The sequence below is a fragment of the Drosophila eugracilis genome, unplaced genomic scaffold, assembly GCF_018153835.1.
Source record: "Drosophila eugracilis isolate 14026-0451.02 unplaced genomic scaffold, ASM1815383v1 contig_1765, whole genome shotgun sequence".
Taxonomy (NCBI): domain Eukaryota; kingdom Metazoa; phylum Arthropoda; class Insecta; order Diptera; family Drosophilidae; genus Drosophila; species Drosophila eugracilis.
In genome coordinates, this window is record NW_024572605.1 from 4,093,112 (window position 1) to 4,107,472 (window position 14,361).

The window sequence follows — 14,361 nt, forward strand, 5'->3', positions numbered from 1 at the left end:
ACGAAATTGATTTATTTAATCCCTTTGTAAGAACCACACGTTAAATAGTAAAGGAAACCACCTGAGCTGGGTTTCAAGTGTCCTGCCCTGCGGCTTTGGTTGTGAATTCAACAGCGGCTGGCTTTGACTTGAATTTTAATTTAATTGTGAGCAATTGACAGAAATACACAAAAAAAACCCAATCCAGCACTTCGACCGAACGATATTAAGACGCTGGCAGCTGGTGTTGACATAAAAACGCAATAAAAAATACAGCCACCGAAAACGAAGCAGACGTAACAATATACACGGCAACGTCAACTAGGACCCAGAATATCCTTTTTACTGAATTTCATTTTAGGAATAGAAATAAATTAATCACTTTTGATTTCTTTAGAATTAATGATAAAGGAAAGGTTGCGAGTACTGAAAATATAATTTTATATAAATTGATTTTAAAATTCGATCAATCTATCTACTAGCTTAGATAGGTTGAATTATTTCTTCCCAAGAAACTCCTAGAAACCCATAAATAACTTTGGCTCAGAAAGAAAGATTTGATTTAAAGGTATAAAGTAAAAAGTAAGTACCCCTCTTTAGGTGTATCTACAGGGTATTGGCCAAAAAATCACTCAAAATCAATTGAATGTGGCCAGCACTGGTTTGGCTGTAGCAATGAGGGAAATCAACGTAAAAATAGGGACAACAATACGTTTTGTTGTCGCTGCGGAGCAAGTGCTTATTGGATTTTCGCCGTGAGAAGCGGGTGACAGCGTTTGGAAGTCATTGCTGTTATGGCTGTGGGTGCGGGCACTGGTATGGGGATCCAGGGGAGTACCGACAGCTGATACGGTGGAGCCTTGATCAAACGCCGGAACAGACGTACCCATAATTGCTACGGCGCCCGGTGAGAGTCTTGTTCCACATCCAATGGGAATTTAAATTTTCCGCAAATAAAACGGCCATGTGAGACAATCGTATTATTTACCATACACAATACAATACACGTACAATGCAATGGCCATTTCCATGCCGTTTCATTGAAAATAAAGTAAAAATACAAATATTAACCACAAAAGCCTTGCTCCCATCTGTGGGGGTGGCTGGGTTGGTAATGTGCAGTCGCCTGTATTTATGCATTTATATTCGTACGCTTCGCTAAGAGTGTGTATGTGTGTGTATGTTTGTGCATATTGAATGGATAAAAGGGATTTGCGTTTATTTCGTTCTGCGTCTGGCCGGGTGAGTCCCTATATATGCCCCTGTCTATATGGCCGATGTCTACCGCCCATTTCGGAACGCAACACGCCGGAAACATTTTTGTTGTGCCATTTCCATTGTTATACAATTTTGCTTAACACATTCGCAGTAACAACGGAGCCCATTCCGTTTTATATTTTATAAACCGGGGAGGATAGGTTTTCACATCATGTTATCCCAAACAATTGTCGTTCACGGAGGACGCTGTTTTAAAAGGCAAGTCATAACATATAAAATACAATAAATATGTCATAAAATTGTGGGATATTTTCTGAATTTTTTAACCAATGCTGTCTTTGGTTTCCAACACGTTACACTGTAGTTGATCAATACATTTATACAAATTTGAATTCCATATGCATATGGTTTCAGATACATGCATATATTTCAGGCTCAGGCGAAATGCCATTTACTCTTTAGCTGTTTTACCTTTTAAGTTACAGAAGCACAGATAGAGAAAACTTGAAGCTTACAGCTTAACGATTCTCCAGGTCATCTTAAAGTCATCTTATTGTTAAACGAGAACAGGAAACAATCGTTTGAGCGCTACTAATTGAATGAAAAAGTAACCGCAGAGCGTAAGTAATAACAAACTGTTACTTCGTTGACTCATTCCACAATTTTAAATATATTTGGTACTTGATGATTAGCTACAAATTAAATAGGCAAATGCAAGCCACTCATATAATCTCTACAATGGCAACGTGACGAGTGCACGTTTAAGTTTAGAATTTGTTGCAACTATTAATGCAATTGTACGTGTCTCCGGCGGTGGCAGTTAAGGTTGCTGTCGCACCTCAATAAGTTAAAATAAACTAAAAACTAAACAAATAACAAATATTAACACGTGCACGCAGAAATGAGATGTCTTGGGTGGGGAGGGCAGTCAGCCACTCTACTGAGCCTTCTTGGTCTCCTTTGGCGCGATGGGCAGTCGCTCCACGGCCTCCTTGTACAGCTGGTTGAGACCGAAGCTAGCGCGAACATTGTCGCCAGAGAAGAAAAACTTCTGCAGCTTGCCTTTAGAGTCAACGCAGGGTCTGCGGTCTGTCTCCTTGCCCTGTTGGAACAGAATCACAGTGGGCAACTGGCGGGAGAAGCTGCTGTCACAAATGCGGTACTTCTGGGCCACATCTGGAAAGCGTCCGATGTCGATCTTGCCGAACTTCAGGTAGTCTGTGTTGTACTCTGCGGATAGCTCAGCAAAGACTGGGGCAAAGTTCACACAGCTGGGATTCCACACAGTATAGAAGCAGATAAGCCAGCTGGTCCGCTTTTCCCGGGCCAACTCCTCCTCAAAGACCTGTGCGTTGCGGAAGTAGGTGATGTGTTCAGGTCCACGGTAAGATGGCTCCGGCAGCACCATGCCCACGAGAACGCACAGTAGCAGGAAGCCGAGTCCGTAGCGAAAATCCGCGTAGGCCCACAAAATGGCATTGGCCACCTTTGTGTACAAGAACGACGAGGCCAAATAGTTGATCATGGTTACGCTGCCTGTTTTGCGTGAACGTATCATCACAACGATCAGCAGGAAGAACAAAATCTCCACCTCGCGACTGTCCAAATCGCACTCCTCATCCTCTCCTGCGAGATTAAAGAGGCGCGTGCAGATGAACTGTGTCTTCTTGGATAGGAGATATGAAATGGCCAGCAGGATGTTTACCCAATAGTAGGGCTTGGCCAGCACAGCCAGCTGCTTCTTCCACGTCATCGCTGCGTTGGGGGCTTAGTGGGCTGATGTGGGTCACGCTTTTAATTAACAATTTCCCGAGTTTTTCTTTTCTTGCTTTTGACAGCCAATTGTTAATTTTAGCTTCGCCGTTGACTAAAAATTAGCAGCCTTGATGTCTGAAAAAGGCGTTGCCACCTGATGGTGCTCTTGTCAGTGTTGCAAAGTGCGCGCCGTCATTTGGCGGCATTTGAAATTTAAATTCTCTATCATGTTTTCTTTTGAAAAACTCTTACGGAAATAATTTATGTTTTTTTCGGTGTTTATATTCAACAACAAATTATTTACCATTCAACGTTTCCATTCAAGAAAATTAAATTTCACAGCTTGCGGCTTATTTTTGGAAAATTTAACTAGAGTAAAATCTTCATTGGGAAACGCAAAACCGTTTTAATGTTTGCCAAAAAAATGATAAGAAATGATTAGCGAAACGTTGCGCAGCCTTATATTATTACATCAGCATTTTGCAAGAGTCATTGACGGATTATTGAACTTCGGCAAGAAGTCCAGAGCAAAAAAGTTAATAAGTCATCGAGGATCTTCTTTATCGGTACACACGCCGAGTTTTAATCTCTGAACAAACCTGGCTCTACGTGATCTCAAACGCTCGTGGCTGCCATCAGTGGCCTTATCATACAACTTATTTCGGAATTATTTGTTGTTTTTTTTTTGTGGTAGTTCCGAAATTAAATGTGTTTGAAACTGTGTGCATACTGTGAGAATTTTGTACCTACTTAATAGAGCACTGACAGCATTATCATTACCGTGACTGGCTCTCGGCATTGTGCCGAAGATTAATTTTTTTTGTAGTAAACACTTTGCGCGTCACTGGAATAAACGATTTATTTATAATCGTATTATTGAGACCGTTTTACGAGGGTCATCCCCATGATCCCCATCGGATCGATCACCCACCTATTTACTGGTTTCACTAGTGGGCCTTTCTTTGTTTTATAGCGATTATTTTTTACTATATATATATATTGTTTTTAATACACTGTGAAATACGAAATGTTGCGAATCGAATTTAAATATATTTGTGCATTCTATATATATGACAAATAAGCTCTGAAAGATTTAATTTATACAATATTGTGTTAAATTTTCGTATGGTTGATGATCACTTCTTAAGTAGTACAATATTCAATATATGAACCAAAACCTAAACATATTACAAATTTAATTTTATTGTTTTCCAAGTTCTTCGAAAACCTGGAAAATCCACGTTTTTGAACAATCTCCTAAATCTAAGGTGCAAAAGCACCAACCTTGTCTACATTAAAAAGCATTATAAACAAAAATTGAAATTTATAATAAACAAACATGCACTTAGGTCAGTTTTTAATAATATTATAATCACAAATACCTTTGACTGTATGCTAAAGTGTATTATTGATAACCGGATTAATCTGGTTCGAAGTATAGCCTCGAAAGATTACATTCGATTCGAGTACAGGGACAATCGGGATGGAAACGAGAACCCTTAAATTAGCTGAGGCTAGCAAATTTAGTCTAGAGATTCAGGGCTCTGATTAGCAAAGATGTCGCCAAAAGTCTGCCCCAATATCAATTACCTACATCTGCTTCCCAGCCCATCGAATCTTCCCGTAAAGCTTGGAAGCGAATAGGCCTCTTTGCAAAGTATAAAAGCAAAACATTCGCAGCTGATAAGTGGCACAAAATGGCGATCAATTGCCGGCTCCATAATCGTGCTATCAAGGCAGCCTGATCTCCTGTCTCCCGCTTATCACCTCGGGGCCCCATTCGGTACACGAGGTCTATAAATTCCAAACGCTCCTAGGAGGCAGCTTCAGTTCAGTTCCGAACCCTTGTGTTGAGTGATCATCTCCGAGTACCAGATACATCTTCGCTTATTATCGTGCAAATTTGAGCAGAAAACGTCTGGCATTAAATGCCTCCCGGTCTATAGTGCAAAATCACCACCCCTTTTCCAATTGGTAATCTAAATTTTAAAAACACCAAAAACATTCTGGGACATATTTCGATTATAACGAAATATTCCCAATACACCAATTTGTCGCGGACTTTGAGTTTGGCCTTTGAATGATACTGCAGCAGAGCGGAAAAATCATAAACCTCGATCAGCGTTTCGCATTTTTAAGAGACTTTGACTTTTTCTCCTTTATAAGTGTCATTTCCCTAAGTGGTAAGTACTGATATTTAATAGTTAGATGTTGGATGATATTCATGTTATACCTCGCAGTTGCTAAAATGGCGGCCATTCCACAAGGTGCATTCGCCGCTTGCAAGATCCGTGAGCAATTCAACGAACGGGAGATGATTGTTGCCCGTCTGCGGTCCGCTGCTTCCGATAAGGGTTCCGTTGACAACGGCAATGCCCTAACCCGTAAGTTCTCGATCTCGATCCAGTGGGTCAATGCATCGCTTACTCATCTTATACATATTTCCAGAGCGGGAATATTCCCCAAACAAGTACAACGACAAGCTGATGAATTCCATCTGGGGTTTGTACAACCGCTATTCCCCCCATAATGTCAAGAAGAACGAGTATGCCCCCAGCAAGTGAAGACCTAAAACGGGGCCCGATAGCTCCCTAAACGGTCTAGCTGTCGTGCCCCAACTCTGCCAGCATTTCCACCAGGATGTTGGCCAAACCCTCATATACAAACTATAATCTCTTATACTATAAGCTCATGAAAAAGAATTGTTTTATTTCCTAATATTTTTTAAATGTTTGTGCTGTTGAAAAATATTTATGATTTTCTATGTAAAGGAGCAGGTCCTTGTTATATCCGAAATATATAAACTATAATCTCAAGCAATCAATTGAAACACTCAACCACTTTGGTAACAAAGATCTATTTAATTCTGTAATATTTGTAAATTTCAATAAATACTTATGATATTGTATGTAAAGGGACAAAACCATGAAGCGTAATTCAATTTAAATAGCAGGATTCGTAGGTCGGAACCATGTACTTGATATTGATAAAGGCATCCTCGCCGCCGTGCAGTTCCAGCACCTGCAACGTTTCATCAATCAGATCACCCAGGTTTAGGTTGTTCTTCTGGGCATAGTCAATCTCATCGCCGCAGTTTACTTTGCGTTTGGAACAGAATATCCTATGAAGAACATAAAAAGTTTAACTTAAATAGTAATACTTACAGTTTTTCACCTTAAAGGCATTAAACATGGGCAGCAATTGTCTGTAGAAGGGCACTAGGGCGGGTCCCACCAAATCCGAGGACATGACCAGCTGTTGGATTATCTTCAATGTCGTGCACATTACCTCCAGGTTTCGTGTGCTCAATGCGTCTGGAAATGGGGGCGGATTTAAGTTGGTATTGTTCGGATTTGGATTCGCAAGGTGCAAATTAGACCGAAAAAGTTCGAAGGCATTTGCGTGCCAGGTGAATCCCTGGTACTCACTCTTCAGCGGCAATATTAATTGCGGTATCACGGGGTGTATCTTCTCGCCCCCGGCCAGCAGCAAATCCGTGACTCCCTGGCGGGCATATGTCTTGTACGGGTGCTTAGTCTCCGCCAGTCCATCAAAGAAGAGCGGCAGATAGAGGCTGTAGTCCAGCTTTTCGATGTCCACCTGTTCCAAAACAGAGAAGGAAAAGTGGGGGTCAAAGGTGAATAGAGCGCTCTGAGTTTGAAATTGGTTCGTGTACTGGCGGTGGCGCAAGTTTTGCAAGTGTACAATTGCACGCCATGCCGGTTAGGTCTTTGCTGATTTCCATTAAGATGCTCTTTGTTTGTTTACGTTGTCAATGGAAAATTTTTAGAACAAAGCGAAACATGGGTATTTGTACCTGTACCTGCCAATAGACTTTTTAGTATAGACCTAGACTAATCTTTCTTATGAAAATGTCGTCGTTACAAATGTCCAGTCAGCACAATTTTTTATTCAAACTACTCACGTGTTTCGTTATGGGAAAAGTGCCCTTTAGCAGACAGAATTCTTTGCTTTTTCGTTAATATATTTTATATTAGCGGCCCACATTTCAATTTTGTATCATTAATTTCGAATAATAATTTTATAATTAAGTCAAAGGCGATATCGCTGACATCGCAGCTGCGTGAGCCTCACATATGGGGTTCCCCAACTTCGACCTTCGACCCAGTGACGCAAATCAAGTAGTGTCACTCACATATCATACGAATGCACACGAGCTGTCACGGCGGCATTTCGGCCTAGATAAACAAACGCACCGCTGCTCAAAAGACATTCCCCGCATATGTGGCTCCATAAAAAAGAACACACATCCAAGGTCTGTGACATTGAACCAGCTAGAAGGGTCACACATATGTATATGGTGGGTGGATCCTATGACTTTCCGAATGCAGCGGGCTTCTAAAAAAACTGACTGACAGTTGGACGGTGCGACGTTTTGAATGTCAGCAGTCGCATTCCGGCCGGAATCGCTCGCCCGTCACCGGTGCTCTACTAACTCCGGAAATAGACAATGGCATATTATTTGCTCGTTTTTTTTCGCTTTTAGCTCCAACACTTGAAATAATTGGACACGCAGGTGTACGAAATTCGAGCGAAACTCAAATATGTACTTCGCCTATAGGTCAATGAGTAGTAAGGTTACCCATTCTAGTGACAGTCTTCCAATTTGCTTTGATTTACATTGACTCACATTTCCATAAATGTAGTTTAAGTTCTATAACACCAAATACCAACTGACATATGGAAAATTCTAGTCGGTAGACTTTGCATTATAGAAATAAGAGAGACTTAAAGTCTAAAATTAGATCGGAATGGATCAAGTCAAGACGTAAGGGGATTACATGATACGTAAGTCAAGTGACTTACGGTAAGAGAAACTCTGAAAAAGCTACAGAGAAGAAATTATAACAACATAACAATAATATCATTGAAAAATGTATAATTCAGCTCGTTTTTATAAATATTATATTACCATTAGACCTAATACCTATGCATGTGTATTCAAGCACCGCATTCCCCTTACTCACCGTCCAGCCGATTTTATCGCCACCGCAGAGATACTCCATCTTAATGGGCAGGTCTCCACGGTCGAAGTACATCCGAAAGAGGGTTCCCCGGCCGGGATCATTACCACCTCCAACAGTAGATCCATTAAGCCCCAGACCCAAATTAAAGGTGGACATTGACTTTTGCTGCCGTCTCAGAACTAAAAATCAGTATAACCAAAATGGAAATGATTAGGAAAGCAAATAGCGAACCGAAAACAACGAAATAAACAAACGCACTTTTCGGGTTGGGGACTCGTCCCCTGGCACTGGCTGTCTTGGGGGCGGACTCATGGATAGGTCCGTCGATGACGACGGTATTCTTCTGTTGCGACTGAATCGAAAATGGTGGTACGTAGCGCGGGCGGGAGGAGACGGCCGCTCCGTGGATGCCGCTCAATGGACGCAGTTGCGCCGGATTAGCGGACTTGGAGCGGGACTGTTTTAGGGAAATGGTTGTGCTATGGTAGTCGTGCGTCGGACGCCTTCCCGTGGCGGTGCGAGCCGTTTGGGCCATGGCCATTTCGGAGTACGACGATGTGCAGCCACGTAGTGTAAACAGCGAACTGCCGAGCGTAGGAATTTTCTAGCCTGGCACTCCTGGTGTTGGCGTTGCTGTTGGGTGTCGTGTCGTTTCTATGGAGCACGTTGCTAGGGCGGCTTAGTGACCGCCGATAAGCCAACACAGCTAATGCCGCTTACTCGATTTCGGTGTGGTGCTCTCTTTCAGTCGCATTTACATAGTATATTGCCAAGCCGGTTAGCCTAAAAGGCGCCAGTTATGTTTGCTCTCATTGTTTATATTATCATTAGTCTGTGTACGAATTCATAATCTCCGCATGCACATTGATTTCCAAAGAATTTTTTATAAAGCATTTTAGGTCAGCGAACCCAACCATAGGAACTGAGAGGATCTGGTTTTCCTTAGCCCACAGATTAGCAATGACAAATTAATGTGGCACTTGTCAATCATTCTGCCTAGTGTATCTCGCTGATGTGAAACTTATTTTCATTAAATGGTAAAATGTGCTTACTAGTGATTGGGGTTATTTAAAGCCTCACTTTATCAGTTCAAATTAAGTTCAAGTTCTACGTAATAAAAGAAAACTTATTTCTTATCAGTTGCCTTGCTGCAAAACTTTAAGTTTACAACTATTAATAATCTGAAATTTTAACTTTATTAAAAATATATAATGCAAAATTGTGTTTTTCAAAATCAGAACAATTATCTACTTCTTGTACTAAATAAGTCCTGCCACCATTTATTTATGTTTAAAATGCGCGGCAATCCACATATCGATAATGGGCATATTTTGCTATCCAACACTGGTGCTTTGTTTACATTTCGACGTGTTGTACGTTCGTCTGGCAACGCCGCACCTGTTCTGTGCGGGTGGCGTGTTGTAAAGTTTTTGGCCAGAAACCTCAGTGTTGACTAACGACCGGGAGCGAATAAAGAACAAAAGTGTGATATGTCGCTGTGAATAGCCAATTATCTGTGTGTTTTCGTGCTAAATCAGAAAGTTTCGCGCAAAGTCAAGGCCACCGCGGACCGCAAATCAGTGCGATGGCGGGAAGCATGTCCTCCAGCTCGAACGGTGAGCTCAAAAAGCTCTCAGAGGAGTCGCTATTGCAGCCGCCGGAGAAGGTTTTCGACATTATGTACAAGCTGGGCGAGGGCAGCTACGGGTCGGTGTACAAGGCGCTTCACAAGGAGAGCAGCTCCATTGTGGCTATTAAGTTAGTGCCTGTGGAATCCGACCTTCACGAGATCATCAAGGAGATATCCATTATGCAACAGTGCGATTCGCCGTACGTGGTACGTTACTACGGCTCCTACTTTAAACAGTATGACCTGTGGATCTGTATGGAATATTGCGGAGCCGGAAGCGTATCCGACATCATGCGACTGCGTAAGAAAACGCTAACGGAGGACGAGATCGCCACTATCCTGTCGGACACGCTGCAGGGCTTGGTATATCTGCATTTGCGTCGCAAGATCCATCGCGACATTAAGGCGGCTAACATCCTGCTCAATACAGAAGGCTATGCCAAGTTGGCCGATTTCGGAGTGGCCGGCCAGCTCACAGACACAATGGCCAAAAGGAACACAGTGATCGGAACACCTTACTGGATGGCCCCTGAGGTAATCGAGGAGATTGGTTATGATTGCGTAGCCGACATATGGTCTCTAGGAATCACTGCCCTGGAAATGGCAGAGGGAAAGCCACCTTATGGCGATATTCATCCCATGCGAGCCATTTTCATGATTCCCCAGAAGCCTCCACCATCGTTTCGCGAGCCCGATCGCTGGAGCACAGAGTTTATTGACTTTGTAAGCAAGTGCCTGGTAAAAGAGCCGGACGACCGAGCCACGGCCACTGAACTGCTAGAGCACGAGTTTATACGCAATGCAAAGCACCGATCAATTTTGAAGTCAATGCTGGAGGAGACATGTGCCATACGCGAGCAGCAGCGGGCCAACCGGAGTGCCGGCGGAATATTCGCCGCCAGCCAGGCCAAGAGTTTGGCCACTCAGGAGAACAGAATGCTGCAAAACATACAGGACAATGCATTCATAGAGGATCCCGGTACTTTGGTGCCAGAGAAGTTCGGTGAATACCAACAGAGCTCAGCTTCGGATGCCACTATGATAGCGCATGCTGAACAGAGTGTAGATGAGGGCACGTTGGGGCCTGGTGGCCTAAGAAACCTGGCCAAGGCAGCAGGTCCAACAGCTGTCGGCGTAGCCGCATCGTCTGCCGCATCTCCACTAGATGTGCCGACTGTAGACAGCGGAACAATGGTAGAACTAGAGTCGAATTTGGGTAAGAAAATAGTTTTAAATAGGTTAAAGATAAAATTAAAATATTTACTTTTATTCAGGCACAATGGTAATCAACTCGGACTCTGACGACTCTACAACGGCCAAGCGCAATGACGATCAGAAGCCACGCAATCGCTACAGACCGCAGTTCCTGGAGCACTTTGATCGCAAGAATGCGGGAGATGGTCGCGGCGATGAGAAATCCGTGGCCACCGAGTATTCCCCGGCGGCAGCCGAGCAGCAACACCAACAGCAGGAGCAGGAGGAACAGCACCTGGCCAGCGGGGCAAACGATCTGACCAACTGGGAGCACAACATGGAAATGCAGTTCCAGCAGATCTCCGCCATTAATCAGTATGGACTGCAGCAGCATCAGCAGCAGCAACAAGTTCTCATGGCTTATCCCCTGATGAACGAACAGCTCATTGCGCTCAATAATCAACAGAATCTGTTACTCAGCAATGCTGCGCCAATGGGCCAGCAGGGAATACCGGCAGCAGCTGCAGCTCCAGCTCAGCCGCCGCCCGCATATCAGAACCAGCATATGCATACGCAATCGCATGCATATGTGGAGGGTGAGTTTGAGTTCCTCAAGTTCCTCACCTTCGATGATCTGAACCAGCGGCTGTGCAACATCGATCACGAGATGGAGCTAGAGATCGAGCAACTGAACAAGAAATACAATGCCAAGCGGCAGCCAATTGTTGACGCCATGAATGCGAAACGTAAACGCCAGCAGAATATCAATAATAATCTGATTAAGATATAGGTATAGCAACTCACAATTTCGCATGACAAATGAAAATTGAATTTCAACTCACTCAGAGACCTCTGCGTCGGGTTGAGTTCGCAGATAAATGCAACAATTTACAGACGCATCATCTGTATCCTCAAGAAATTGTTCATAATATGGGCAAATTCAACCTGGTGGAAAGGCCCAAAACCAATCACAAGAAATGAAAACACAAAAGCTTTATTGTAAAATGCAGTGAAAACAGGAATGAAATGTGGTCAGAGGAGTCGTCGGCAGAATCTTCCAGCACGAATATATGTGTTCTGTTCCACTTTTGTTTTCATCACAATTTCGTTTGGTTTCGTATATTTTAGCTTTCATTGATCTGTTCTGATCTGTCTTCTAATATTGATATGTTCGAATAAAATTTGTATTGCGTTTATTGTAGCTGCCCGCATTATCAACTGCCTAAGCCTTATCCTAATTTATAAGACTACTCTTATTCGTTCTTCCCTGTTAACTATTAACCTTAATCTTTTTATAAACCCTTAATTTTGTCTTCGTGCAAAAAAAAAAAACAAAAAAACAGCAACCCGTCAAGCAATACTTAAAAAAAGATACATTTTTATACGCATTGGAATGCATATTTTTCGAAAGTATATTTCTCAAAGCAAAATGCACAGAAGCACTCACATATAAACATTTATATATACCTAGTACTTTTAGAAATTATAAATAATTTACATAATAAATATATAGGAATATATGAAGCAAAATATTGTGTATAATATATTAAACTTTCTTTTTTATATTAAGTTTTTAAAAATTTCACGTAAGAACTTTAAGAAAATTATCTGCTCCCGTCGTATGATATATGGAGACTAAGAATGTCCCTTTTCTAATTTAACTGCATTACATCTAGTCTTGTATATCCATTTCCTGAGTCGCCTGCTGCATATCATGAAGCTGTGCCCGCAAATCCTCGGGCAAACTATGTTCGTTTAAGGCACTGGGATCTTCGCCATCGACGACAATCTCTTCTGGATCTGGGGCTCGTGGCAAAAAGTCTGCGTCTGCGAAAAGTTTGCCGAATATGTGGCGAGCATTAGCAATGGCTGCATCGTAATCCAGCTCATAAGAGGGCGGATCTGTGTAGTAAATGTGCTCGGCAGCAGCACTTTTACTAGACTGGACAGCGATGGTGAAATATGAGCTAAATATTATTTGTGCGTCTGACTGATCGAAAAGTTGGCTAGTAAAAACAGACAGATCTGCGGCAGGGTCCTCGCTCAAAGCGGGTGTCGTCAAATGGAAGATATCTGAAAGATAATTGAACAATTAATCAGAGCTATTGGGCAGTTTTTCTTTGGATGCTTACATAATCCTTTGGGGCAGGCTCCAGTGTAATGCGACAGTTGAATTAAGAAGGCTTCTCGTGCTGCGTCACTATCAAGCAGCCGAAGAAGATTGACACCACCTCCTCCTTTGTTTAATTCTTCGTTTCCCAAGGGACTGGATGATATGAACAAGCCGCGTGATATGTGGGGCTTTAACTCGATGCCCTTTGAAACCGGTGGATATCCAGGAGCAGAAACCACATTCTTTGCCCGCAAAGTTTTTCCTGCGCTACTAAGCAGGAATTCATTTGAATTGGAATCTAAGGCAATATCGTCAACAGCTCGCTTCAGGCAGTAAATGCCACCATATACAGCGCACAAACGGCAAAAGCACTGAGGTAATTCCCCGCACCCATACATGGGAAACAGGAAGGGTGTGTTGCCATAGCGGCCTAAACTGCCCAGAAATCGCTGCGTGCGCTTCATTCCCTCCTCGAAGCTGGTGGTGGGGCCACACATGGCAATGGCTTGCATCACGCATGACGATATCTTTTCGGTCACCCGCTGCGCCTGCAAATACTCTAGGAACGTTCGCCCACGAAACTCCAGCGAATCCTCATTGCACTTGTCTTCGCCGTAATCATTGCATGCTGTGAGGAACTTCATTAGCAGTCGTTTCTCAACGATTGTCAGCGTCTTGGTGTTGAAGACATCACTGCGGGAGCAAGGCACAGACACAATCTCACCGTTGTGGCGCATACATACATGGTCCACAGCTCGGAATTCGGCATAGCGGCAGATGTTCGATTTAATTAGCAACTGCACCAACTCTCCGGCCGAATACAAGATGCGTGGGCAAAGATCCAGGCTGAAGCGACGAGACTTAGCCAGGATCGAGTCCTTGTTCCAAGATTGATCATCTGCTTCAGATTGCTTTTCCGTGGTGTGCCAAGTATACCTGGCATTTCGCAATGTGGAATAGGGTTCGGCCTCCTGGTCTAAACGGGCACATAGAGCGTCCATGCTAAAGGAACTCCACACATCTCCGTAATACTCATTGTTGTCTAGATGCAGCACCGATTTCCCAACTCTACTGGCCGCAGCTGCGATGCAGGATTCGGTGAAGCCTGAAAAGGGCGTCTCTCAATGACTCATCTGCAGTTTTAATTTGTAATTAAATACGGTTTACTACCTGTGCCAATGACAACTAAGTCAAACTGCTCCGGCAGGTCATCTGACATATTTTTATATTTTAATCCCTCTGCTTACTTAGGAATTTTAAAAATATAAATAAACTAACTTGTGAATCTATTGCGAATTTACAAAAACAGCTGTTTAGAGATGTGTAACTGAAGATGACGTCACCAACAATCAGCTGATGATAGTGTTGGAAAGTGTCAATAGACGTTACAAAACTTTTTGAATTTAAAAATTATATATTTTTAACTAAGCTTTAAGCAATGAAGTTTTGTATTTAATTGTAACTTTTTAAATAATATGACCTAT

At 42.7% G+C, this 14,361-nt stretch overlaps 5 protein-coding genes across 5 annotated transcripts; 2 read left to right on the forward strand and 3 right to left on the reverse strand.

Annotated features, from left to right (window-relative positions):
- Window positions 1–1,839: 1,839 nt before the first annotated feature.
- Window positions 1,840–3,076, reverse strand: LOC108108886 (thioredoxin-related transmembrane protein 2 homolog). The gene has a single exon (XM_017217103.1). It carries the CDS (start codon window positions 2,948–2,950, stop codon window positions 2,135–2,137), a length of 816 nt encoding a protein of 271 aa, XP_017072592.1. The 5' UTR covers window positions 2,951–3,076; the 3' UTR covers window positions 1,840–2,134.
- A 1,695-nt stretch (window positions 3,077–4,771) lies between these two features.
- LOC108109296 lies at window positions 4,772–5,768 on the forward strand. Its single transcript, XM_017217790.2, has 3 exons — window positions 4,772–5,135; window positions 5,193–5,336; window positions 5,401–5,768. Exons 1-3 carry the CDS (start codon window positions 5,033–5,035, stop codon window positions 5,514–5,516), a joined length of 363 nt encoding a protein of 120 aa, XP_017073279.1. The 5' UTR covers window positions 4,772–5,032; the 3' UTR covers window positions 5,517–5,768.
- Window positions 5,769–5,884: 116 nt separating this feature from the next.
- On the reverse strand, window positions 5,885–8,561 carry LOC108109295 (parkin coregulated gene protein homolog). Its single transcript, XM_017217788.1, has 5 exons — window positions 8,199–8,561; window positions 7,941–8,119; window positions 6,381–6,552; window positions 6,117–6,266; window positions 5,885–6,050 (listed from the first exon to the last, which is right to left on the reverse strand). The coding sequence occupies exons 1-5, from the start codon at window positions 8,479–8,481 to the stop codon at window positions 5,890–5,892; spliced, it is 945 nt and encodes a 314-aa protein (XP_017073277.1). The 5' UTR covers window positions 8,482–8,561; the 3' UTR covers window positions 5,885–5,889.
- Window positions 8,562–9,374: 813 nt separating this feature from the next.
- On the forward strand, window positions 9,375–11,965 carry LOC108109194 (serine/threonine-protein kinase hippo). Its single transcript, XM_017217627.1, has 2 exons — window positions 9,375–10,786; window positions 10,845–11,965. Exons 1-2 carry the CDS (start codon window positions 9,526–9,528, stop codon window positions 11,552–11,554), a joined length of 1,971 nt encoding a protein of 656 aa, XP_017073116.1. The 5' UTR covers window positions 9,375–9,525; the 3' UTR covers window positions 11,555–11,965.
- Window positions 11,966–12,147: 182 nt separating this feature from the next.
- LOC108109195 (rab proteins geranylgeranyltransferase component A) lies at window positions 12,148–14,199 on the reverse strand. The gene is made up of 3 exons (XM_017217628.2): window positions 14,048–14,199; window positions 12,897–13,982; window positions 12,148–12,837 (listed from the first exon to the last, which is right to left on the reverse strand). The coding sequence occupies exons 1-3, from the start codon at window positions 14,094–14,096 to the stop codon at window positions 12,437–12,439; spliced, it is 1,536 nt and encodes a 511-aa protein (XP_017073117.1). The 5' UTR covers window positions 14,097–14,199; the 3' UTR covers window positions 12,148–12,436.
- Window positions 14,200–14,361: the final 162 nt, after the last annotated feature.

Coding starts and splice junctions, on each gene's coding strand:
- LOC108108886 (XM_017217103.1), bottom strand. CDS start 2,950: ATGACGTGGAAGAAGCAGCTGGCTGTGCTGGCCAAGCCCTACTATTGG.
- LOC108109296 (XM_017217790.2), top strand. CDS start 5,033: ATGATACTGCAGCAGAGCGGAAAAATCATAAACCTCGATCAGCGTTTC. Junction 5,136..5,192: donor AAGTGTCATTTCCCTAAGTG/GTAAGTACTGAT, acceptor TATACCTCGCAG/TTGCTAAAATGGCGGCCATT. Junction 5,337..5,400: donor CAACGGCAATGCCCTAACCC/GTAAGTTCTCGA, acceptor ACATATTTCCAG/AGCGGGAATATTCCCCAAAC.
- LOC108109295 (XM_017217788.1), bottom strand. CDS start 8,481: ATGGCCATGGCCCAAACGGCTCGCACCGCCACGGGAAGGCGTCCGACG. Junction 6,553..7,940: donor GCGATAAAATCGGCTGGACG/GTGAGTAAGGGG, acceptor GTTTTGGAACAG/GTGGACATCGAAAAGCTGGA. Junction 6,267..6,380: donor ATTAATATTGCCGCTGAAGA/GTGAGTACCAGG, acceptor CCCCATTTCCAG/ACGCATTGAGCACACGAAAC.
- LOC108109194 (XM_017217627.1), top strand. CDS start 9,526: ATGGCGGGAAGCATGTCCTCCAGCTCGAACGGTGAGCTCAAAAAGCTC. Junction 10,787..10,844: donor AGAACTAGAGTCGAATTTGG/GTAAGAAAATAG, acceptor ACTTTTATTCAG/GCACAATGGTAATCAACTCG.
- LOC108109195 (XM_017217628.2), bottom strand. CDS start 14,096: ATGTCAGATGACCTGCCGGAGCAGTTTGACTTAGTTGTCATTGGCACA. Junction 13,983..14,047: donor CTTAGTTGTCATTGGCACAG/GTAGTAAACCGT, acceptor CGCCCTTTTCAG/GCTTCACCGAATCCTGCATC. Junction 12,838..12,896: donor AGCCTGCCCCAAAGGATTAT/GTAAGCATCCAA, acceptor ATTATCTTTCAG/ATATCTTCCATTTGACGACA.